This window comes from Kogia breviceps, chromosome 3 (assembly GCF_026419965.1).
Source record: "Kogia breviceps isolate mKogBre1 chromosome 3, mKogBre1 haplotype 1, whole genome shotgun sequence".
In the NCBI taxonomy this organism is placed as follows: domain Eukaryota; kingdom Metazoa; phylum Chordata; class Mammalia; order Artiodactyla; family Physeteridae; genus Kogia; species Kogia breviceps.
Genome location: NC_081312.1, coordinates 102,644,866 through 102,669,050, shown reverse-complemented (window position 1 = coordinate 102,669,050; position 24,185 = coordinate 102,644,866). Strand labels below are relative to the sequence as shown.

General features: G+C 41.4%; 2 protein-coding genes and 1 pseudogene across 2 annotated transcripts in view; all 3 read left to right on the top strand.

The window, feature by feature from the left end:
* The window catches only part of PTPN9 (protein tyrosine phosphatase non-receptor type 9), an 86,672-nt gene that overhangs the window by 6,425 nt on the left and 56,062 nt on the right, over positions 1–24,185 (top strand). The gene's annotated exons all lie outside the window — the stretch shown is intronic.
* Positions 18,858–19,201, top strand: LOC131753517 (protein preY, mitochondrial-like; annotated as a pseudogene).
* LOC131753518 (phosphatidylinositol N-acetylglucosaminyltransferase subunit Y-like) lies at positions 19,296–19,511 on the top strand. Its single transcript, XM_059058911.2, has one exon. The coding sequence runs from the start codon at positions 19,296–19,298 to the stop codon at positions 19,509–19,511; it is 216 nt and encodes a 71-aa protein (XP_058914894.1).

The window sequence follows — 24,185 nt, the reverse complement described above, 5'->3', positions numbered from 1 at the left end:
CATTATCATGATATTCTCTGTCTTTGAATAGTGAAAGATTTTAGGGCCAAGTTAGCTTAAACCAATCCCAAGGGGGGGAAATATTCATTCATGCTAGGGACCATCGCTTAGCATGGATTTTTATGAATGTCAGAAAATAGTTATCTTGCAACTTCATAGTATAGTTTTCAAAAACCTATTCTAATTCTGTGCTGTGGTTTGTGTTCTTATAACAGGATTTTCTAAAGTTAAAAATTTAACTGCCTTGCTGTGGATTTCAGAGATTTTTGGAATTTTTCCCAAGGGCAAGGGTTTTGTCCTGGTTCTTGTGGCCAAGAACTTCCCTTTTCCCACAGCCTCACATGTCCTGTGCTAAATGTCATCTCTCCCCCTGGAAGTAACCATACGTCAAGGACCAAATGATTCATAATGTTGAGACCTTCCACAGAGGGGAAGGAGAGGAGGGATAGATGAAGAAGACTCATTCTTTTCATTATGGCCAGTAACTAAAGATATTGTAATTAGCAATTAGGTGAAATCTCATTTGGATGTGAGAATTTTATTCTCTTAAAACTTCTTAGTGTATCAAGGGTCTTGGGCTTTAGGTGTGAATGTTAAAGAGACCTGGAGGTTTTCTCCAAGGAACCTGACCTCTAATACTTACTAATGAATTGAAAAGTAAGACAGACACTCTAACAAGGAGCTGAACTGTTTTACAGAGGTAAAAGTTAAAACTCATTGTAGATCAGTACATCTGAGTCTCATTTTATGACTTGTGTACCTTTTTTGTGTTGGAAAAGACATAGTAATGTTGGAATACTCCAACTTTGATTTCTACTTATTAAGACCCATTTTATAGTAGAATGGCTGGTCCACTGCAGTGTCAAGATTAGATGTCATAACCCCTAACTCTGGTTATTTGTTCAGATACTTGGAAGTTCAGTGCGATTACAGGAGTTTCACACCAGTTTTATCATTCTACCTTGATGTCTCAGACAATTAGGGGTACTTTCCTTTTCCAAATCAATCACTATCCTCCCCCACCACCCCACCATATGCCTCCACACAAGAAATCCTTGGTTGGCCTTTCTGGACACTGGAATAGTCACTGTTTTGTTTTGTTTTTTTTTATGAAATTTAAAAAAAGGTTTTTTTTAGTTTATTTTTCGTTGCGTCGGTTCTTTATTGCTGTGCGTGGGCTTTCTCTAGTTGCAATGAGCAGGGGCTACTCTTCGTTGCGGTGTGTGGGCTTCTCATTGTGGTGGCTTCTCTTGTTGCAGAGCACGGGCTCTAGGCACGGAGGCTTCAGTAGTTGCAGCAGGCGGGCTCAGTAGTTGTGGCTTGTGGTCTCTGGAGCGCAGGCTCAGTAGCTGTGATGAACAGGCCTAGTTGCTCCACAGCATGTGGGATCTTCCTGGACCAGGGATTGAATCCACGTCCCCTGCATTGTCAGGTAGATTCTTAACCACTGCGTCACCAGGGACATCACCTAATCACTGTTTTCTATTCCTCTTCCTCTGGAGTAGGGGCAGATATTCCTAGAACAGGTAGTTTAGCCTGCACTGTTTAGTGCTGAAGGGCCTGTACTTACTGGAATGAGCACTTTCATATATGATTTTGAAAAGGCTCATTAGAACCTAACTGAGATGGCCTGGGGATGTGGGCTGGGAGTTGGGAGGCTGGGAAGCTTCAGAGCGCATGGGAAGAGTTGTTTGTTTATTAAGAATTGGTTATCTCTTAGGTCCAGACTATAAAATGATGAAACCAAAACGGTAGATTAGAGGTGACTTTTTCTTTAATTTCTGCTTCTGAGGAAAGTATTCCATTTTTTCTCTGGGAAAGACAGTTTCTGTTATATGTACTGGTTTCCTCTGGAATACCAAATCCATTCAAAACACACACGCGCACTTCTTGTCTTTTTATCCAGCATGGGTGGCACAGATCTGACTAGCTTAATAGACATATTATGAAACCAGAAATTATTCTCAGAATTGATGGGTAGATTCTAAAGAGAGCCATCCATGACTTTAGTACTGAAGTGTTTGGGGACATTAATCGATTAATTACTTTTTCATTGCTTGAACAACTGGCAAATCTTTACCTTGGCATTTGCTTTTCTATACCTCATTATTACACGGTAGACATCATTATTAAAATCAGTCTTTTTAAAAATAGGTTTTTTTATATTCTCTACAATGACCATATATTTCTTTTATAATTAAAACGAATAGCTTTTTGTGGGAAGTGCTGCATGCTGTATACAGGTTTAGTATTATACTATTAACTGGTGAGATCACAGTATTTAATGCAAATCTGGCCTTTTTCTAAACAGAGCTATTTACAAGTGAAATCTGGGCCTTTGGGGGAGATGATGGCAATAAGTCTTAGGTAAACTTCAGGAATCCCTGGCTTGCTTTGTGGCTCCAGGCATTTTAATTAATATTTTTGAGTCTGTTTTGTGTTCTTTCCTTAAGGAGCTTTTAGGAGACCTGCTGAATTTAAGTAAAATCTCTTATGGTTACAAAATGCTCAGTAGGTATCTGTGATAATAGTATTCTTGCCCTCTATGCTATAGGAGACAATATTTTTCAGATAAGACTAGGAGGAAAAATTAAGAATCCTACTTTGTAGCAGTGAAATAGATTTCTAGATAGTCTAAGACTTCTGACAGTTGCCATGCATGAATACTGTATCTAGAAGGTGGTAGTGAGGCTACCTGTGCTCATTTTTTTGTTTGTTTGTTTTTAATTTATTTAATTTATTTATTTTTGGCTGTGTTGGGTCCTCGTTGTGGTACACGGGCTTCTCATTGCAGTGGCTTCTCTTGTTGCGGAGCACGGGCTCTAGGCGCATGGGCTTCAGTAGTTGTGGCACGCAGGCTCAGTAGTTGTGGCTCGTGGGCTCTAGAGCACAGGCTCAGTAGTTGTCGCGCACCGGCTTAGTTGCTCCGTGGCATGTGGGATCTTCCCGGACTAGGGCTCGAACCCGTGTCCCCTGCATTGGCAGGCGGATTTTTAACCCCTGGGCCACCAGGGAAGTCCCTACCTGTGCTCATTTTATGCTGTTAACACTTAATGAACTATCCATTGGTTCATTTGTTTATTCTTCTAGGTTATAGATTTCTTCTTTAGGTGCACTGATTATCATCTTTTTTTTTCAGATAAAACTTCAGATGGTCATATGATGATCTAAAAATGACTCATATTTAGAGTGCAAAGAGTGACAGTTTATATCCTCTTCCATATCTTATTTGAACAGCCTTTGTGAAAAAAATTCTCATTCCACTGTTTATCTCAGTGGTTCTCAACCAGAGTGATTTTAAAACACACCCCCACCCAACATTTGTCAATGACTAGAGATACATTTGATTGTCACAGTTGGTGGGGGGTGTTACTGGGATCTAGTGGGTAGAGGCCAGTAATGCTGCCAAACATCTTATAATGGTAGGCATACAGCCTACCACAACCAAAAGTTAACTGGCCCAAAATGTCAATAGTGCCAAGATTGAAAAACCCTAGTTTCTAACTGAAGAATTTTGTAGTTCTTAGGGACAGAGTTACAAATTCTTACTTTTTAATTCAAGGTAAGTCTTTGGTTCACACATTAACTTTTCAAATTCTGTGTCCCCAAATACTGGTTTCTGCAATTGACTTCACATACTGAAAAACTCCAGTCTAAAACATAATTATTTTGTAGCATAACCATCACAGAAGACAAAATGAGACATTTCCACAGCCTTTGCAGGGGTTTTCAGAGATGGAGAGATTTTGTATGACAAGCAGAACACTACTGAGTCCTGCCATGGAATGATGATAATGGGAATTGTAATTTTTGCTTTCCCTTCCAAATATTTCTGTGTTGCTACTAAGTGTCTCTGTTGCTCCAGTGAGTGAGGTGATTATTATGTATCAGTCTCTTTTCCTTTTCATGTTAAAGTCTACTAAGAGCAAGGTTTAACATATCATAAACAGAAATACAATTTGTTCATTCAGCAGTCATTTATTGTCTGTTGCTGTGTGCTAGGTTCTTGTTCAGCATGGATTGAGGGCTTTCTGTCCTTAAGGAATTGCCCTCCAGTTCTCTGTAGGCAGTTCTTGAATTGTGGGGTACCCACCAAGGAGGAGGACCTCTTTTCTACAGTGAGGGCATGGACTCAATGTTATACATCCTTAGTGTACATTGTGAGAGTTCAAAATATGTTTGCTGAAGAATGAGTGAAACTGTATACATTGAAATTATTTATTCCTCGCACACCCATGAAGTATTATTTTGTTTAGGATGATTATCTTCCTGACATAGGAATGATGTTCAGAGGCTTTCAGTAATCCACCAAGGAGGCAGCACTGGAACTCAAACTCTTCTGATTAAATGTAGTGCTCTCTCTAGTAAACTTCATCTCTCTTAACCACGTGTTTCTATGTATGACACACCTATATACATATACACCAGAAACGGCTCTTTCTTGGCGTTTGTGGGTTAAAAGTTCCTGGTTTCAGCCATTCACAAGTTTCTCTACAGAGATGTGCCTGAATTGTTCCTAGCTGCTTATTGTACATTTATGAAAAATTAAATGCTTTAATGGGGTCAGTGAACTTGAAGTTTCATATAGGTCTCTGGCTGTACCTCTCAGAATGTTGTAGGTCTGCTCTTTGCCTTTATAAAACCAGTCTTTAGTTTCCTATAGGTAGAGTTTAATCTTTCAGATATTATTATCAGCATAATGGGGAAGTATATATGGTATATTTGCCTATCGGTAATCAGGATTAGACTACAGCTTATTTTATTTATTTATTTATTATTATTATTATTATTTTTGTGGTACGTGGGCCTCTCACTGTTGTGGCCTCTCCCGCTGCGGAGCACAGGCTCCAGACGCGCAGGCTCAGCGGCCATGGCTCACGGGCCCAGCTGCTCCGCGGCATGTGGGATCTTCCCGGACTGGGGCATGAACCCATGTCCACTGCATCGGCCAGCGGATTCTCAACCACTGCGCCACCAGGGAAGCCCAAGACTACAGCTTTTTAAATTGTCTTGGCCATGACACCTTCAGTTTGCCCATGTTTTTGTCTGTATTTAAGCTACTACTAGATTTCCCTTCTTAACTCTCGCCAAGTATAAAAGTTGAGGATGAAAATTTTTCCCCAAAAAAAGGATTTTTTTCTCCTTTTTACTTTCTATACTTACAAAATTTCTCCTTCTTAGATTTGTAAAGGAAGAAAAAAAGTTACTAAGAGAGAGACGTGAAACCTTGAACATGAGCAAAAGAAAACAGATTTATTTGGGAATGGCCGTTTGTCTCATTGACTTTAGCTCTTCTGTCCCAGGAAACTCCAGAAGTGAAGAGAAAATGATATTTCTGGCTAGGTCAGGGATATAGCTAGCAAGATTAAAATATAAAGAATTTCCCAGCATACTTTTGTTTTCAAAAATAAATCTTTTTTAGATTAGGATTCTAAATGTTTTAGAGAAACCATCTGATAGTTCTCGTACTGAATGCTGGTACACCATTTTGTTTATAGGAAAAACTCAGCATTGTTATGGAATTAAGTTAACAGAAACATTAAAAAAAAATTGAAAACCATCCATCTTTTTTTTTTTTCCTTTAAGCACCCAAAGCATCATTTTCTTTCGTAGTTGATATCAAGCTAGGGAAATGTTAGCTTTGGAGGTGATTTTGTGAGAAAATTAGAAGCAACTAGAAACTTGTGTTTTGAATGAAATTGCTAAGACCATTTGAACATGGAAACTAGTCAGAACCTCTAATTGTTGTCATGCTGTTCTTACAGTGCTACAAGTAATTGTAAAAGCCCACGTCAAACTTGTGATAATAATAGTGGCTAAGCACTAACTAGGATGGCTATAATTTTAAAAAAAGAGAGAGAGAGAAAGAAAGAAAATAACAAATGTTGGCATTGCTGGTGGAAATGTAAAATGGTACAGCCACAGTGGAAAACAGTCTGATGGTTTCTCAAAAGATTAAACATAGAACTACCATATGACACAGCAATTTCATTCATAGGTATATATCCAAAAGAATTAAAAGCAGGGAATTCCCTGGCGGTCCAGTGGTTAGGACTCCACATTTCCACTGTAGGAGGTGCAGGTTCCATCCCTGGTGGGGGAGCTAAGATCCTGCATGGCCAAAAACAAAAACAAAGTTAAAAAGAATTAAAAGCAGGCACTCAAATAGATACATGTACATGCATGTCATAGCAACCCGAATGTCCAATGATAGATGAATAGCTAAGCAAAATGTAGTGTATACATACAATGGAATATTATTCAGCTTTAGAAAGGAATGAAATTTTGATATATGATACAATATGGATGGGCCTCGAAAACATTATGATTACTGAAGTAAGCCAGACACAGAAGACAAATGTATGAGGTACCTAGATAGCCAAATTCATGGAGACAGAGAATAGAATACCAGGGGCTGGGAGGAGATGGAAAGGAGGAGTTTTTTTTTTTTTTTTTTTTTTAACATCTTTATTTGAGTATAACTGTTTTACAATAGTGTGTTAGTTTCTCCTTTACAACAAAGTAAATCAGTTATACATATACATATGTTCCCATAAGGGGAGGAGTTATTGTTTGATGGGTACACAGTTTTTGTTGAGGGTGATGGAAAAGTTTTGGGTATAGATAGTGGTGATGGTTACCCAACTTTGTGAATGCATTTAATGCCACTGAATTGTATACTTATGAATGGTAAAAATTATAAGTATTTTGTATATTTTACCACAGTAAAAAAATAATGGCTAAGCACTATTCAAAGTGCTTTACGGGTTTTAGTTCGTTTAGTGAATAATGAGGGTTTTAGTTCGTTTAGTGAGTAATGCGGCTGGTGAGTCAAAGGAAAGAGAATAGGTGTTACTTCCACTTCTCCTTTGGCTGCTGATCTTGAGCCTAGAATCTCTTACATAAGTACCATTTATTGGTTACAGGATGTATCTATGTTAATGATTTGTTAGAATGTGAATTGTCATCTGTTTGAACTCCTGAATATTTCACCTGTGAGATCCAGTTGAGGTTTACTCTGTAGGAGAAAAAGGAGTTTTCTGTGTAGGCCAAAACACTGAGTGTTATAATGCAAACGAATCCATATATGTATAGCGTCCTCATCTCCCTCTGCCCCCCCATTCCCAGTATAGTTCTGGGAATGACTTGAAATATTGTTGATCTAGAGCAGTGGTTCTCAATGTGTAGTCTCCAGACCAGCAACATGGGCATGCCCTGGGAGCTTGTTAAAAGTGCACATATTCAAGTGCATCCCAGACCTACTGAATCAGAAACTCTAGAGGTGAGGTCCAACAATATGCATTTTAACAAGTCTCCAAATGCACGTTCAAGTTTGAGAACTAGTAGTCCAGATGATAACTAGGGTGCTGTTGTGCTTGTCAGGAAACCATCTAGAAGTGAGTTTAGACACTTAGGCTCACTTCAGAAAGGGAAGGCCTGGATTTACAAATTGGCTCTGGAACTCTAGGTATTAGAGCTAGTCTGAACTGGATGAAACCTGCAGGAATCATCTGATTCTGTACTAGAACTGTGCTGTTCCAAGGGAGAGGAACAGTAAGGCAAGGGTCTCAAAGACTAGCATTTACCATGATTTCTCTGATCCAAAGAAAGAGCAGAGGGCTTCCCTGGTGGTGCAGTGGTTAAGAATCCACCTGCCAATGCAGGGGACACGGGTGTGAGCCCTGGTCCGGGAAAATCCCACATGCTGTGGAGCAACTAAGCCCGTGCACCACAACTACTGAGCCTGCACTCTGGAGCCCGCGAGTCACAACTACTGAGCCCACGCACCACAACTACTGAAGCCCGCGCGCCTAGAGCCCGTGCTCTGCAACAAGAGAAGCTGCCTCAATGAGAAGCCCATGCACTGCAATGAAGAGTAGCCCCAACTCACTGCAACTAGAGAAAGCCTGCACGCAGCAACGAAGACCCAACGCAGCCAAAAATAAATAAGTAAATAAATAAATAAAAACAAAGACAGAGCAGAGCCCTTATCTACTTGAGAAATAGAAATGGAACCAGGATGTCTGCAAAACAAGGCATTGAGACACTTGATGTCCACTGCAGATGGCATTACCTAGAGAGATGCTTGGCTTCCAAGGGAGTATTGACTGAAAGAAGACACAGGCTGTTCTGACTCAGCCAAGAAAAACCTGCCAGCTTTGACAAGGCCAGTCCATAGGAAAGCTCGTGTTACTCCAATGTCAGTTGCCCTTAGAATCTGGACCTAGGAGTTACCAGATTTTACTGTCTGAGTCCTTCCTGGGAGCTGAGCCCAATTCTGTTCAGAGTTGAAAATGGGGCACTGCAGTGAGGACAACCAGATTGTAGGCAGCTTTTCCAGGCTTCATTCTTTGTAGGTTTGCAAATGGCCTCTGAGGTACAGTAAGCTGATCTACTTGTACTATTTTATGAGCATGAATAGGTTTGTCCTTTAGTTTATCTGAGAGGCCTCCTTGGATTTGGAAGTATTGATGCAGTGAGTTTGAGATGGCTGAGGTCTGGATGACTGACATTGCCTAATTGCAATCTCCCAGCCAGCTGTATGCCTTTGAGGGAGTAATGAAGCTCTAGGTCATGGTCCCAGTTTCCTGAATGTGTGACACTCAGGATTCGGTCACCTGAGGCATAAGTTGGGCTTGGCCTCAGGAAGAAAACAGGAGGGCCAGTTAAATTTGGGGTCAATTAGCAACAAGAGGTCTAATCTGCAGGCCAGGGCCAGATTAGCCTCAGGTCTGACGTGCTGAATCCTAAAGTGTTGGACTAGAAGTCCTCAAGTCTCTCCTGTCAGATCCATTTGACATTGGCAAAATTGAGCTTGATGTGTGGGGGAGGGAGGGAAAGACGGAGATGAAGATGGAGGGGAGGAGGTATGGGGGTGGTGTGTTAGTTATTAGGGAACAGAAGCAGGTGAGAGGTAGCTTCATTGTGTGGAGTGGGAGGGAATATAGAACCAGGAAAGAAGGAACTAGCTACTATGTTTTCAAAGCATCTCACCATTCTCATCTTTTTCCTGGACTGATTCTGATTTGCCAGTGACCTTCTTAAAGTTTAGCATCAGAACTGAAGACAGTATTACAAATGAAGTCTGATAGACCCCTTGTTTTGGGCACCATCCTTCTGTAATGTGCTTCAAATTCAAAATAATTTTTGGCAGTTTTAGTAAACTGTTGATTCATAGATTCAAGTCAGCTAAGATTCCTAAGTCTTACGTGCTTCTGTTAAATTTCATCTGGTGCCTCTAAAATTGATTTTCTTGTACTTATCCTTAAATATCATTTTGTTAGATTCATGTTCATTACCATTTGTTGAGCTTTATGAGCAAAAAACTTGACAAATACTACGTTTTCTCCCCTCTTACACCAGTTCTTTAGGGGTATTACTCCCATTTTAAAGGTGTAGAAATTAAGGCTCAGAGAAGTAACTTGCTTGCATTCTAAACAATAAGTGGTAGAACCTGGTATTCAAACCCTTGTCTTGGGCTTCCCTGGTGGCGCAGTGGTTGAGAGTCCGCCTGCTGATGCAGGGGACATGGGTTTGTGCCCCGGTCCGGGAGGATCCCATGTGCCGTGGAGCGGCTGGGCCCGTGAGCCATGGCTGCTGAGCCTGCGTGTCTGGAGTCTGTGCTCCGGAAAGGGAGAGGCCACAACAGTGAGAGGCCCGCATACCGCAAAAAAAAAACAAACAAAAAAACCCTTGTCTGTCTGACTCCAAAACCTCACCTTTGAGTACCATTCTAGCCCATTGTTCTGTCCTGTTTTGATCTTTTTCATCTGTGTTCTCTTTTACAATATATTTGTTCTCTTAGTTTATCTCTCCTCTTACATTGTCATCGTGACCCAGTGCCCTTATCTAAGTCATTTATAGCAATGGGACCAGGCCAGAGATGGATGCAGAGCAAATCAAGGGAAAGAGTGTGAGCTTTAGAGTCAGACTTGGTTTTGGAATCTTGGTTGTATCATCACGAGTAGTGTGAGTTGGCAAGGTCCTTGACTTGTCTTGGCCTCCGTTTCCTCATATATAAAATGTCTTAATACCTGCTGTTGGAAAGATTGAATAAAACATGGATGCAAAGTGCTTGACTCATGGCCTGGCAAGCATACTGTAGGCTCTCAATAAACATTAGTCTATTTGTCTCCCTCCTTTCAGGGAATTCCTTTAAAATTTTTTTTTTTTTTTTAATATTCTTTGGCTATGTTTGTTTATTGTTTCCTGCAGGGTGTCGTCTGCCCCACTATGGCAGCACACTTGGCCATAGAAGGGAGTGGTTAAGAACTAACTGTACCATAAATTTCTCTGTGATTATGAGTAAGTAGCTTAATCTCTTTCTGCCTTAGTTTCATCATGTATAAAATGTACGTAATACTAGTACCTACCATAAAGAATTGTTATGAGGATTAAATAACTTAATATATGTGAAATCCTTGGAACAGTGCCTGGCAGATAGTGCTGTTTAATCTTTGTTACTGTGAATATCTGCAAATTACAGATAATAATGCCTACTTTGTAGGGTTATTATGAGAATTAAATGATGTAAGTAGTCAACTGCTTGACATTTTGACTGGCAAATATACATAAATTAATAGAAGGAAATCTTATTGTCCACAAAGATGCCATGAAATGCTCATCAAATGCCTTGCTGAAAGTAGGTCTGTTCTGTGTTTCAGTGATTTTCAAACTTTATCATGCACAAGAATCATCTGGGATCTTGTTAACATGCAGATTCTGATTAAACAGGTTTGTAATGGGGCCCGTGGTCTGCATTTCTGACTTCCTAGGTTGATGCCACTGCTACTGTAAAGACTGCTGAAGTAAGACCTCAGTTTGAGTAGCACTGCTGTATAGTACATTCCTTTACTTTTCAGTCTAATGTATTCTTTCTTGAAAGACTTGTTTCTAGTAAATCACTTCTGGTGATCAGTATCCCCCTTCCTAAAAGCTCAAAGCCCACTTTTTGTTTGTTTGTTTGTTTGTTCGGTCGTGCCACTCAGCTTGCAGGACCTTAGTTCCCCGAGCAGCGATCGAACCTGGGCCGTGGCAGTGAAAGCGCTGAGCCATAACCACTGGACCACCGGGGAATTCCCTCAAAACCCACCTTTTAAAAAAAGAATCTATTGGCCAGGGCTAGGTGTATATGTATGTGAAAGAAAGATGAGTTGTGCAGTTTGCCAAGAAATGATGTCAGAATTGTCAGGGACTGGGAACTTTTGTAGCCCTCAGTAGATGCCCCCTCTTGAAGTTAGGAATATGTATGCTCATCCTCAGGCTTTAACAACTTCCTTTTTTTTTTTTTTTTTTTTTAAATATTTATTTATCTTTGGCTGCATTGGGTCTTCATTTGTTGTGCGCAGGCTTTCTCTATTTGCAGCAAGCGGGGGCTACTCTTCGTTGCAGTGGCTTCTCTTGTTGTGGAGCACAGGCTCTAGGCCTGCGGGCTTCAGTAGTTATGGCACGTGGGCTCAGTAATTGTGGCTCTCGCGGCTCTAGAGCACAGACTCAGTAGTTGTGGCGCATGGGCTTAGTTGCTCTGCGGCATGTGGGATCTTCCCGGACCAGGGATCAAACCCGTAACCCCTGCGTTGGCAGGCGGATTCTTAACCACTGTGCCACCAGGGAAGCCCCTGACACCTTTCTTGTCTTTTAAGTTCTGTAGCAGATGTTCATCGGGCTCCCATGGAGTTCACAGGATTGTCAGATTTTGTAGGTCTGGAGGCTTGAACTGATTTGGAATAATTAGGGGCTCTATTATTTTGAGCTTCAGCTCTTGCTTTCCACAAGGGTTGTTCTTCCCCTCTTCAGGTTGAAGTTTGTACTTTTTGATAGAGAAATGAAAGAAGTAGGAGTTGATCTAGACAGTTCTCACAAAGTTTTTTTTGTTATCTTTAGTTTACGGGCCTTGGCTCATTCTGGGCTGTGACTTTCCCAGCACTTTTCCTTTAGGTCAGAACCACCACTCTATTATTATTTTTTTTAATGTGCCCTCTTCCTTTGTACATGTGTGTGTTTGTGGGAGTGCTTTTAACATCTGTACTCCTTGGAGAATGCTGTGCAACCATACTGCTGGTTTCTTCAGCTTGTTCTCATTTTAAATTTGAATTGGCAGGAGGGGGGTGGGATGAACTGGGAGATTGGGATTGACATATATACACTAATATGTATAAAATAGATAACTAATAAGAACCTGCTGTTTAGCAGGAACTCTACTCCACTTCAGTGTACAGTAGAAACTGACACAACATTGTAAAACAACTATACCCCAATTTTTAAAAAGGCAATAGGTTATATCATATCCAATTTAAGTGTAAGCCAGATTGTTCCCACCCCCCAAAAAGAATAAATAAATAAATTTGAATTGGTATAATTCATAATTAATTGCACAATTTATTGTCAGAATCTTGCTTTTGAGGATTTCTTTAAAAAATATCAACAACTGCATTCTCTTTAGAGTTTTAGATTATGAGATTTACTTTTGAGAAATCTACATTTTGAAACCAATATAAAGCAAAATGGATAAAAATGTGAGCTTTCTAGGGTCAGAAAACCTGGATTCTGAGTCAGGTTCCACCAATTTTTTTTTTTGGGCGCCTTGGACATGTTACATAACAGGTGGAAATCTTAGTTTTCTCAACTGTAATATGGGGATAATGAGAGTATCCACCTCCTAGGGCCACTGAGAGGACTTGACAATGCCTGTAAAACTAAGTATCTGACTGGTGGTTAGTGCTCAATACCCAATAAATATTTTCTGTTGTTAATAGCTAATTTTGTTAACGGTCTGGTGTTATTTACTGATGTGTAGTAAGGTTTACATAATGCCTTCCCAGATAGCCAGTTATTGGATCCTGTGAAGTAGGCGGGTATTATCCTTTTTTGGATGACGAAACTATGGCGTGAAAAGTTTTGACTGACTTGAGGGCACATAGCTGTGACAGAACTAGGTCTTTAATACAGGATTACTGGTGCCACATCTAGGACTTGCTCTCTTTACTGCATCATTCTGACAGCACTCAGCTGTTGGCTATCAACCTTTTTTCCTCTCTTCTTTTTTCTTTTTCCTTTTTAATTGAAGTATAATTGACATACAATATTATATTATTTTCAGGGGTACAGCACAGTGATTTGACATTTATATATATTACAAAAACTGAGGAACAGCCAGATGGAAGAGATGCATAGGGCAAGGTATGTGGGAAAGGGTGCAGAAGTTCCATGTCTTCTCCAGGCCCAGGTGTGCCACTGTCCCCAAATCTCTGTGTGTTCACCAACCCAGAAGCTCCTTGGTTATCACACTTTCAAAGATTACATGGTTACTTTCTCTTTGAGACCCTTTCAGTTTTTCAACTAGTTTATGTTCTTGGTCTGGATTAAGCCCGGTATAGTAGTTCCCCCATCCTTTTTTTTTTTTTTAGATTGATTGATTGATTGATTGATTGATTGATTGATTGATTTTACTTTATTTTTGACTGTATCAGGTCTTAGTTGGGGCATGCAGGATCTTCGTTGAGGCATGCAGGATTTTTCGTTGTGGTGCATGGGCTTCTCTCTAGTTGTGGCTTGCAGGTTTTCTCTTCTCTAGTTGTGGTGTGCAAGCTCCAGGGCACGTGGGCTCTGTAGTTGCGGCATGGGTTCCAGAGCACGTGGGCTCTGTAGTTTGTGGCATGCGGGTTCTCTAGTTGAGGCGTGCGAGCTCAGTAGTTGCGGTGCGTGGGCTTTAGTTGCCCTGCGGCATGTGGGATCTTAGTTCCCTGACCAGGGATCGAACCTGCATCCCCCACATTGTAAGATGGATTCTTTACCACTGGGCCACAAGGGAAGTCCCCCCTCATCCTTTTAGAATGAAACTGTCAGCAAGATTTTATCAGATTTTCAATCCCTACCCCCTTTTAATATAAATTTGATATCCAACTAATGATGAGGCACCTGAAGTTTCCTATCTCTAACATCATCATTACCAGGCCAATTTGGGGACCTGAACCAAGAAACTACTCTATATTCTCCATTATTGAGCAGGCTGAAGGGTACTCCAGCAGCTGTATCATGTCCATTACTCTCTTTTATCATTCAGAAATTCTTTAGAGTGGTTTATGGATTTCTACTGGGAATATCATTTTGAGACACACTTCCATCCCACTTCCCCCTTTAAGATTTGAATGAGATTTGCCCATCATTGGCATACTGCATTCACAAATTCATTAAACTCAGATTTTCATGGATAGGGACCATGTCTTATTTATTTCATAAAATTCATAAACTTTAACTGATTTTGGATATTTCTATTATAGATGTCTTTTTAAAAAAAATAATAAACTTCCTTTATTCCTTTGCTTTTTCTCTTTCCTTCAGTCCTTTTTATTTTATCTTATTTATTTATTTTATGGCTGCGCTGTGTGGCTTGCAGGATCTTAGTTCCCCAACCAGGGATCAAACCCGTCTGTGCCCCCTGCAATGGAAGTGCAGAGACCTAACCACTGGACCACCAGGGAATTCCCTAGATGTCTTCAGTTAAGATATTGGCAACTTAATTTTCAGATATTTTCTTGTGGCTTAATAGTTACCTCTCCCATTGCTTTTCTTATCTCGTTCCTCATGTTCTTTCCCAGTTTTATCCGGGAATTTTTCTCTCTTTATTTTCAATTTTAACCTCTCATAATCAGATTGGTAAGTATTCAGACAAACATGTTCTTCCTACTCCCTGTCAACAACACTTTTTTAGCAGGCTGAGAGCCCATCATCATTCATATATTTACTCATCAGAATGGTGCCATATGCTGTGCTTGGTGCTGAGTATGCGTTTGTGAACATGGAAGACTTGGCCCTTGCACCTCCCTAAACTTATAGGCTAATGAGAGCAGGTAGACAATAACATAAGCTTTTATAACACTGTGTGCCTGGGTGGAAGACAGTAAAAACTTCCAGATGAAGAAGTGGGATTTAGACTGACATCTAAAGGGCAAATAGGAATAAGCCAGGGTTGGGAGGCAGGGAAGGAGAAGAATGTTCCAGCAGGATCTGGAAGGTCAACTCCAATTTATTGACAGTCATAAACATTCCTCCTTTCTTTCTGAAGTCTCAGCCATCAATTGGAAGAAGAAAGAAAAATTGTTACTAAAGGCCTCCCCCACCCTAGGTTCTCCAAGTCCTTTAGATTTCTTTTCCCTAGAAAGACTTTCCAGAATTCTTCTGGTTGTGTGGTTCACCCCTTTATTAACCAGCTGGAATGGGTAGCAGTTGGCCAGCTGCCTTTGGGTTCTTCCTTATAGGGAGTGACCAATTATGCACCCTTCCCCTGCCACTCCCCCCAACCCCTGTCTCCTTCTGGGAAGCTGGATGACTTTGCACTTGCTGATGGTAAGGAGCTTCCTGTTTATTCTCCAGATTTCTGTATTTTTCTGTGTTTCTATTCTGTGTTATATTCTTCTGCCCCTCAAACTCTTGACATGAATTTTCTCCTGTGACAATTTAGAAACATTTACTTCCTTATTTTCTTGTTGAATTATTTCCTCCATTGTCTCTGGGAGTTCTTCATCCTCTTTGATAACCTTTGTCTGGAGACTGGTGTTTAAGCTTGAGAATAGAGATGCCAGCTTATGTTCAGTAAATATGCTGTTGGCAAAAAACCTCCAGGAGGAAAGCAAGTGTGGCACAGTTTCTGCAGTGCCTTAGAGCATCCCCTGTTTAGTGCTAAAGCTCCTAAAAGCAGCTATAATCCTTTACCCCTTTGTAGAGCTCCCTAACTCAATATCTTTGGCCTCGATAAGAAGACTATAGAGTATCAACAAACTCATCATTTGGTGGCATAGTTTAAAGTACCCTGCCACCCCCACCACGTGGCTTGTGGGATCTTAGTTCCCTGATCAGGGATTGAACCTGGGCCCAAGCAGTGAAAGCACTGAGTTCTAACCACTGGACCGCCAGGGAATTCCCTAAAGTACTTTTTTAAACATTATGTTCAAATATCCTTATTATATATATATTTTAGTTAAAGACTATATAAAATTGATACATTTTATTTTGGGGGTAGATAATATAGTCACATGATTTAAACTTAAAAAGGTACAGAGGTGAATTTGGTAAACATTCTCCTTCTTGCCATGTCTCTCAGCCACCTAGTTCTCTGAGACAACCAACGTTACCAGTTTCTTGTATATCCTTCCAGAGTAATTTTGTGCATAGACAAAGACACGACTTAGTATATATGTCATAATATATATGTCAGATAACATATCTGCTGATGAGATGAATGATGTGTATCCTGTATTTCTCAAGGCCACTTAGTGAGTGGAAAGACTGGAATTTGAAAAGTTTTGAATTCAAACCTCAAAACCTCAGCTATGCCAGTTATTAGTTGAGTGACCTTGGGCACTTTGCTTAGGCTCTGTATGCTTTGATTTCTTTATGTGGTTAATAATAGTGTGCCAAGGCTGTTGAGTATGATGTATGTACAGTTCCTTCTCTGGTGCATGTTAAAATGCTTCACAGATGGTTGCTACCTTTGCTGTTTCTTGCTGGACCACACTCTTTGGCCTGTGTGAACTGGGAGGGGCAAAGTCTTGCTCTAAAAAATGAATGGATTGAATTGCCTTTACTGTAATATGTGATCAATGCTCTCTACTTATGAAGGGAACCATGAGCCAAGGGAGATAGAAATAGCACTTTGAAAAGAATAGAACATTTTTTGTTCCTCAGGTATTGGAGAATAGCTATTCCTGATCTGGGGCCTTCACACTTGGCTGGTGGAGTGCTGATAAACCCTAGGACTTCACTTCCCCTGGTAGGAAGTTATTAACACTGAGGAGCTTTTCATGTTTAATAGCTCAATTAGCTCCAGCCCTTCAGTATTGCTTGAAGCTTTGGACTCTTATGGGAAGCTTCACTTGGTCAGCCCTATTTTGGGTTTCCTGCTATTCATTTCCCATTGTGATGTTAATCCTTTAATAGCAGTTAGCTTTCATTCTTTTTGGTTCTTGCACAATGCTTGATGTAATAGATGGAAGAGTCTCGAATTTCAGAACCAATCCCATGTGGTTTCACCAGGAGGATGGTGTTTAGCCTTCCTTCATGGTTATGTGGACTCAGCATTCTTTTAAAAATTATTATTTATTCTTTTTTATTTTTGGCTGCGTTGGGTTTTCCTTGCTGCGCGCGGGCTATTCTCTGGTTGCGGAGGAGGCAACTCTTCCTTGAGGTGCGCGGGCTTCTCATTGCGGCGGCTTCTCTTGTTGTGGAGCACAGGCTCTAGGCACGTGGGCTTCAGTAGTTGTGGCACATGGGCTCAGTAGTTGTGGTTTGTAGGCTCTAGAGAACAGGCTCAGTAGTTGTGGCACATGGGCCCAGTTGTTCCACAGCACGTGGGATCTTCCGGGACTAGGGATTGAACCTGTGTCCCCTGCATTGGCAGGCAGATTCTTAACCACTGCACCACCAGGGAAGGTCCCTAGTTTGCTTTTTTTTTTTTTTTTTTTTTTTTGCGGTACACGGGCCTCTCACTGTTGTGGCCTCTCCCATTGCGGAGCACAGGCTCCGGACGCGCAGGCTCAGCGGCCATGGCTCACGGGCCCAGCCGCTCCACGGCATGTGGGATCTTCCCGGACCAGGGCACGAACCCGTGTCCCCTGCATCGGCAGGTGGACTCTCAACCACTGCGCCACCAGGGAAGCCCTGTTCATTTTTAAACAAAATCATAATGGGTGTTGAATTTTATTCAGTGCATTTTCAGCATCTGTTGAGAAGGTTATATACGTTTTCTCCTTTAGTATCTGGTAATACAGAAAATTGTGTTGGTAGATGTCCCATGGTTAAACTGTCTTTTCATTCCAGGGATAAGCCCTCTTTGGTTATAATGTATTTGTCCTCTGTTATACTACTCTTTCTACAACATCAGAGTTATCTGGACCATGAAGGTTTAATAGAATATGGCATAAAATCCATCTGAGCCTGTAGGTATTTTTTGTATGTGTGTGTAGGGGATATTTGACAGCTCTTGTTTTTTCATTCACATTTCTTTTGATGCTCATTGGTCACTAGTACTTCTAAAAGTGAATCTTAAAAGTTCCTTGGTTTTTCCTTCTCTGCCCTCTAAATGTTAATATTCTTTAGAGTTCTGTTGTTCATTATTCATTCATACATATTTATTAGATATTATTAGAGATATTTATTTATGCCAGGCACAGTGCTAGGAACTTCCCTCCCTGCTGCTAGACTTTTCCTTCTGGTCTGGCTTCCCTACTGCTAGCAGTCATTTTTAGCTGGGAGGGGAAGACTAAATGTATTTCATACCTTCTCTTAAAAATCTCTGTTAAGGGACTTCCCTGGTGGTGCAGTGGTTAAGAATCTGCCTGCCAATGCAGGGGACATGGGTTTGAGCCCTGGTCTGGGAAGATCCTACATGCCGCGGAGCATCTAAGCCCGTGTGCCACAACTACTGAGCCCACGCGCCGCACTACTGAAGCCTACGTGCCTAGAGCCTGTGCTCCGCAACAAAGGGATGCCACCGCAATGAGAAGACCCTGTACAGCAATGAAGAGTAGCCCCTGCTCGTTGCAACTAGAGAAAGCCCGCGTGCAGAAACGAAGACCCAACACAGCCAGAAAAAAAAAAAAAGTCTCTGTTGAGTCCTTCATGTGTATAGGATCGTGGGCCTTTCCTGTGTGGCTCAGCCTCCATGTCAGCTCATCTCCCGCCATTCTCTGTCATATACACTGGACACACTGGCTACACTGTATCCCCCAGTAATCCCTGTTCTTTCATGACTGTACCTTTACACATTTTGTTTTCTCTAAAGAGAATTCTTGTCTCTTCCTGGCAAATTTCTATTCATCCTTCAAGGCACTCTTTTAAAAAGAATTGTTGTCGGCCAGAACATGCTGAGCGGAGTGTGCGGCCGGCTCGCCTCAGCTCTGTGGGGAACATGTACACAGCCATCCGCGGTTGCACAGAGGTATCTGCAATGTTGGTGTCGTGGCTGTCCACAGACAACAGTGAGAGGACGAGGAAACCTCCCCACGCCTTCGACCCAGTGCTGCTGGAGTTCCTGGTGTGCCTGCTCTCCAAGAAGCTGCTCAGATATGAAGCATCGACAAATGAATTGATTAACGAAGAGTTAGGAATAGCCTATCCAATTGTTGATGGGATTCCTAATATGATACCACAGGCAGCTAGGATGACACATCAAAATAAGAAGCAAGAAGAAATGGAGCAGCATTAGATCATACTTAAAAATAACAACACACAACTAAATTTTCTAAATACCATCCACCTTTTAAAAAGTCAGAGTGACGGGTAATAAGTGGAGGAATAGAATGTTTCTGTCTCTTCCTACGTTGACTGTCCTTATTCCATTGGTCTCTTTGGCAGGACTGTTATACTCGACCTCTGTGGAAGAAAACTTCCCACAGGGCTGCACTAGCACAATCAGCCTGTGCTTTTACAGTCTGCTCTTGCCGATTACCATACCCGTTTATGTGTTCTTCCACCTTTGGACTTGGATGGATATTAAACTCTTCAGGCATAATTAATACAACCAGAGCCAAGATGGTATATCCTAATGTTATGCTGAGTGTCTGTCTCTGAAAGCTCAACTACATGGAAATACTGGAAACCCACTTAATTTGCAAGAAAGATGCTTTGCCTAGCTTCTGTCAGAGGTTTAGGACTATAGGAGGCTTAAGCTGCAGAGGCTTCTTTATTGTACTTTGGTCTTCCCTTGTTTGTTTGTTTGTTTTTGCGGTATGCAGGCCTCTCACTGTTGTGACCTCTCGCGTTGCGGAGCACAGGCTCCGGACGCGCAGGCTCAGTGGCCATGGCTCACGGGCCCAGCCTCTCCGCAGTATGTGGGATCCTCCTGGACTGGGGCACAAACCCGTGTCCCCTGCATCGGCAGGCAGACTCTCAACCACTGTGCCACCAGGGATGCCCGTCCCTTGTTTTTTGAAGGTTCTCATTTATACCTGGGTTATCAGAAGAAACATTTCATCGAAGTGTCTTGTTGGAAGTTAATAGCCCCAGCCATCATCTGATGGCTTTATTTCTTATCCCATTCATAATTAAAAGTTACTAATTTGAAATTTTATATGTTTATTTTACATTCAAAGTCTGGTAAAGTCACATGTTAAGGATGACTGAAATAATTCCAGAGGAGCTCTGTTGGAGTAGTTGTAGAGAAATACATTTGAACTAATGTGGTATAAAATTGTAATAAAATGGAAACTTCATGTATTTGCCAAAAAAAGAAAAGATTTGTTTTTAATTCTCTTAGAGAGTTTGAATCCCATAGTACTCTGTTCATAGATCTGTCTTAGAACTTATCAAGTTATATGATGCTGATCCATTTATACATGTCTCCATGTTTAAATGACTGTAACCTGCTCAGAATGGGTCTTTATCTCTCTAAATTATGTCTCCTCAACAGCTACTGTACTGCTTAGTATAGAGTAGGCCCTCAGCAAATACTTGTGAATGCTTGACTGACTACATGAGTGGATGCCTGAAAGAGCTCTGCTGTGCTCTTGCCTTGAAGGGGGATACTACTGCTACTAGTCGTGGAAGGTTGCCAGAGAGGAAACAAGTCTCTGCACTAAAACAATATACTTGAATAGTCCCTCTTTCTTCTTCCCTTCCCCCAAGATATATGTGTGTGTGTGTGTGTGTGTGTGTGTGTGTGTGTGTGTGTGGTTGTGGGGACATAAACTTAGAAAAGTATATATTTATTAGTATTTTTCTGTTGACTTTAACTTTTAAATTATTATTATTATTTTTAAAATTTATTTATTTATTTTTGGCTGTGTTTGGTCATTGTTGCTGCGCGCGGGCTTTCTGTAGTTGTGGCGAGCGGGAGCTACTCTTCATTGCGGTGCATGGGCTTCTCATTGCAGTGGCTTCTCTTGTTGCAGAGCACGGGCTCTAGGTGCGCCAGCTTCAGTAGTTGTGGCTTGTGGGCTCTAGAGGGCAGGCTCAGTAGTTGTGGCATGTGGGCTTAGTTGTTTTGAGGCACGTAGGATCTTCCCAGACCAGGGCTCGAACCTGTGTCCCCTGCATTGGCAGGTGGATACTTAACCACTGCGCCACCAGGGAAGTCCACTTTTAAATGATGAAAACATGAATATGAAAACAGCTGTAGGGTGATGAGATTTTGGTTGACCTTTTCCTTTTTTTTTAATTAAACAAACATTTTTAAATATAGTAATAAGTCAATAAGGGAACTGAACCAGATTCAGGATTGAAATAACAGTCTTTTTTTTAAAAAAATATTTATTTATTTATTTATTTGGCTGCGTCGGGTCTTAGTTGCGGCACGTGGCATCTTCATTGAGGCATGCAGGATGTTTCGTTGTGGTGCATGGGCTTCTCTCTAGTTGTGGCGCGTGGGCTCAGTACTTGCAGTGCGTGGGCTTAGTTGCCCCAAGGCATGTGGGATCTTAGTTCCCCGACCAGGGATCGAACCCACATCCCCTGCATGAGAAGGCTGATTCTTAATCACTGGACCACCAGGGAAGTCCTGAAATAATGCAGTCTTCCATGAAGATATCAAAGCCATATTTTTCACCTCAACCTCCAACATTTCACGTAGGTTAAGGATGTCCCTCAAGCATCTCTAAGTCCTCCGTCCCCCAGCTTCTAACTCATGGCGTTCTGCATGGCACCCTGTGCAGGACCACCAATGCTTATACACAGTGGACCACCTTAGACTCTCAGGAGGCCTGACCCAGTCTGCAGAGACTGACGCAGCCCACCCTCAGCCGTTCAGTCCTAGAGGCACCCGCTGGCTGACCTCTTCCTTTTTTTTTTTTAAACAGATTTTCTTACATTATTTCATACCATGATAAGATCAGAAGTTTTTCTTAAAACTTTTTCCTTCCAAGATGCAGTAAAACCCTATTTAAGAAAGCACTGGGAACTTCCCTGGTGGCTCAGTGGTTAAGAATCCACCTGCCAATGCAGGGGACATGAGTTCGAGCCCTGGTCTGGGAAGATCCCACATGTCGCAGAGCAACTAAGTCCGTGTGCCATGACTACTGAGCCTGCACTCTAGAGCCTGCAAGCCACTACTGAAGCCCACACACCTAGAGCCCGTGCTCTGCAACAAGAGAAGCCACCGCAGTGAGAAGCCTGCGCACCTCAACGAAGAGTAGCCCCTGCTCGCTGCAACTAGAGAAAGCCCACGTGCAGCAACAAAGACCCAACGTGGCCAAAAATAAATTAATTAATTTTTTTAAAAAAGAAAGCACTGGCTCTTACATGTAAGGCTTACATATGTTGGGTTCTATTATAAATGAAACATTAATTCATTTAAACCTCAACGTTCCTATGAGCAGGGTACTCATCACTTTTAACAGATAAGGAAACAGCACAGAGCTAGCAAGTTGTAGAGCTGGGATCGAGCAGAGTGGTTATTCCAGCAGTTAGAAGTGTTAAATTTAATATTGCTCCACCTCTAGCTTCACTTAAAGTTTGGGTGCCCAAACAGCACCACTGCTATAGTGATTTGAATTAGTAGCAGAGTCACTAAGTTTTAAGGGTGGCAGTCTTGGGGGAGAATACTTTGCTAGGGACTCAGTACTTCAAAGTTGATTTGTCAAATTTACTCCCAAACCTTCCCCTCCCCTTTTTTCTGACTACAAAAGTAACGCATGTTTATTGTAAGGAAAAACTGGGGAAATACAGGAAAACACCAAGATTTCAGAGTGTTCATCTTAACACTTAGTGGTGGTAATAACTACTGCAAACATTTTCATATTTTTATGTATTCAGACTTTAAGAAATGAAAATGAGATTCTGTTGTTACCTATTCGTTAATGATCTGTGTTAATGTTTAATGAGCATTTTTCCATCTTAATGTTACATTCTGTGTACTACCATTGTTTCACCAATTTATATTTTGAGGTGATTTGTACTGTTTTGTTATTGTTAATTATCCTTATTGATGAAAATGTTCACAGATCCAGGTTTTTCTTCTGGGAGTGGAATTGCGGTGTTAAAGAGTATGCTGTTTTTTATAATCTTTTAGTGACTGCTTGAGTGCCTTTGCTGAACCCTCACCAACACTAGGTAGTAGCATTGAGCAAGGGTGGGGGGGTGGACCTTGGCTGGTTTTGGTTACATTTCCATGATTACTAATGAGGTTGAATATTTTCTGTAACTTTATTGGCCAGTTGAGTTTCTTTGAAGAATTGCTTATCCATCCCTTACTTGTTATTAATTATTCATTCAAGTATTTATACATTTTTGCTGAGTGCCAAGCACTGTTGTAAATCTCAGATATAAGGCAATAAAATAATAATAAAAGAAAAAGAAAGCAAGCACTGGCTCACTTATTTATTTTTTAAGATTTATTTATTATTTATTTTAGGCTGCGTCGGGTCTTAGTTGTAGCACGTGGGATCTTCTTTGAGGCACTCGTGTGCCTTTTCTCGTTGTGGTGCGTGGGCTTCTCTCTAGTTGTGGCCTGTGGGTTTTCTTTTCTCTAGTTGTGGCCCACAGGTTCCAGAGCACGAGGGCTCTGTAGTTTGTAGCACGTGGGCTCTAGTTGAGGTGTGCGAGCTCAGTAGTTGTGGTATGTGGGCTTTAGTTGTCCCCCTGGTGTGTGGGATCTTAGTTCCCTAACCAGGGATCGAACCCATGTCCCCTGCATTGGAAGGCGGATTCTTTACCACTGGACCACCAGGAAAGTCCCAGCACTGGCTCTTTTAAAAAATTAATTAATTAATTAAAAATAATTTTTATTTATTTATTTTTGGCTGTGTTGGGTCTTCATTGCTGCACGCAGGCTTTCTCTAGTTGTGGGGAGCGGGGGCTACTCTTCATTGCGGTGTGGGCTTCTCATTGCGGTGGCTTCTCTTGTTGCAGAGCGTGGGCTCTAGGCATGCAGGCTTCAGTGGTTGTAGCACTTGGGCTCAGTAGTTGTGGCTCATGGGCTCTAGAGCACAGACTCAGTAGTTATGGCACATGGGCTTATTTGCTCCGAGGCATGTGGGATCTTCCCGGACCAGGGCTCGAACCCCTGTCCCCTGCATTGGCAGGTGGATTCTTAGCCACTGCGCCTCCAGGGAAGCCCAGCACTGGCTCAAGGCAAAATTTTTGTGATAAAATGAAATTATTTGAGATTAACCAGTAAATATAAATTCAAAGAGATTAGTTTTATTTCTATGTTTGGCACAATAACAGAGGGCCAAAGGAAAGGGTGTAGTTTTTTT

Bases quoted from the DNA above. Each gene is read 5' to 3' on its own strand.
- LOC131753518 (XM_059058911.2), top strand. From the start codon at position 19,296: ATGTTTCTGTCTCTTCCTACGTTGACTGTCCTTATTCCATTGGTCTCT.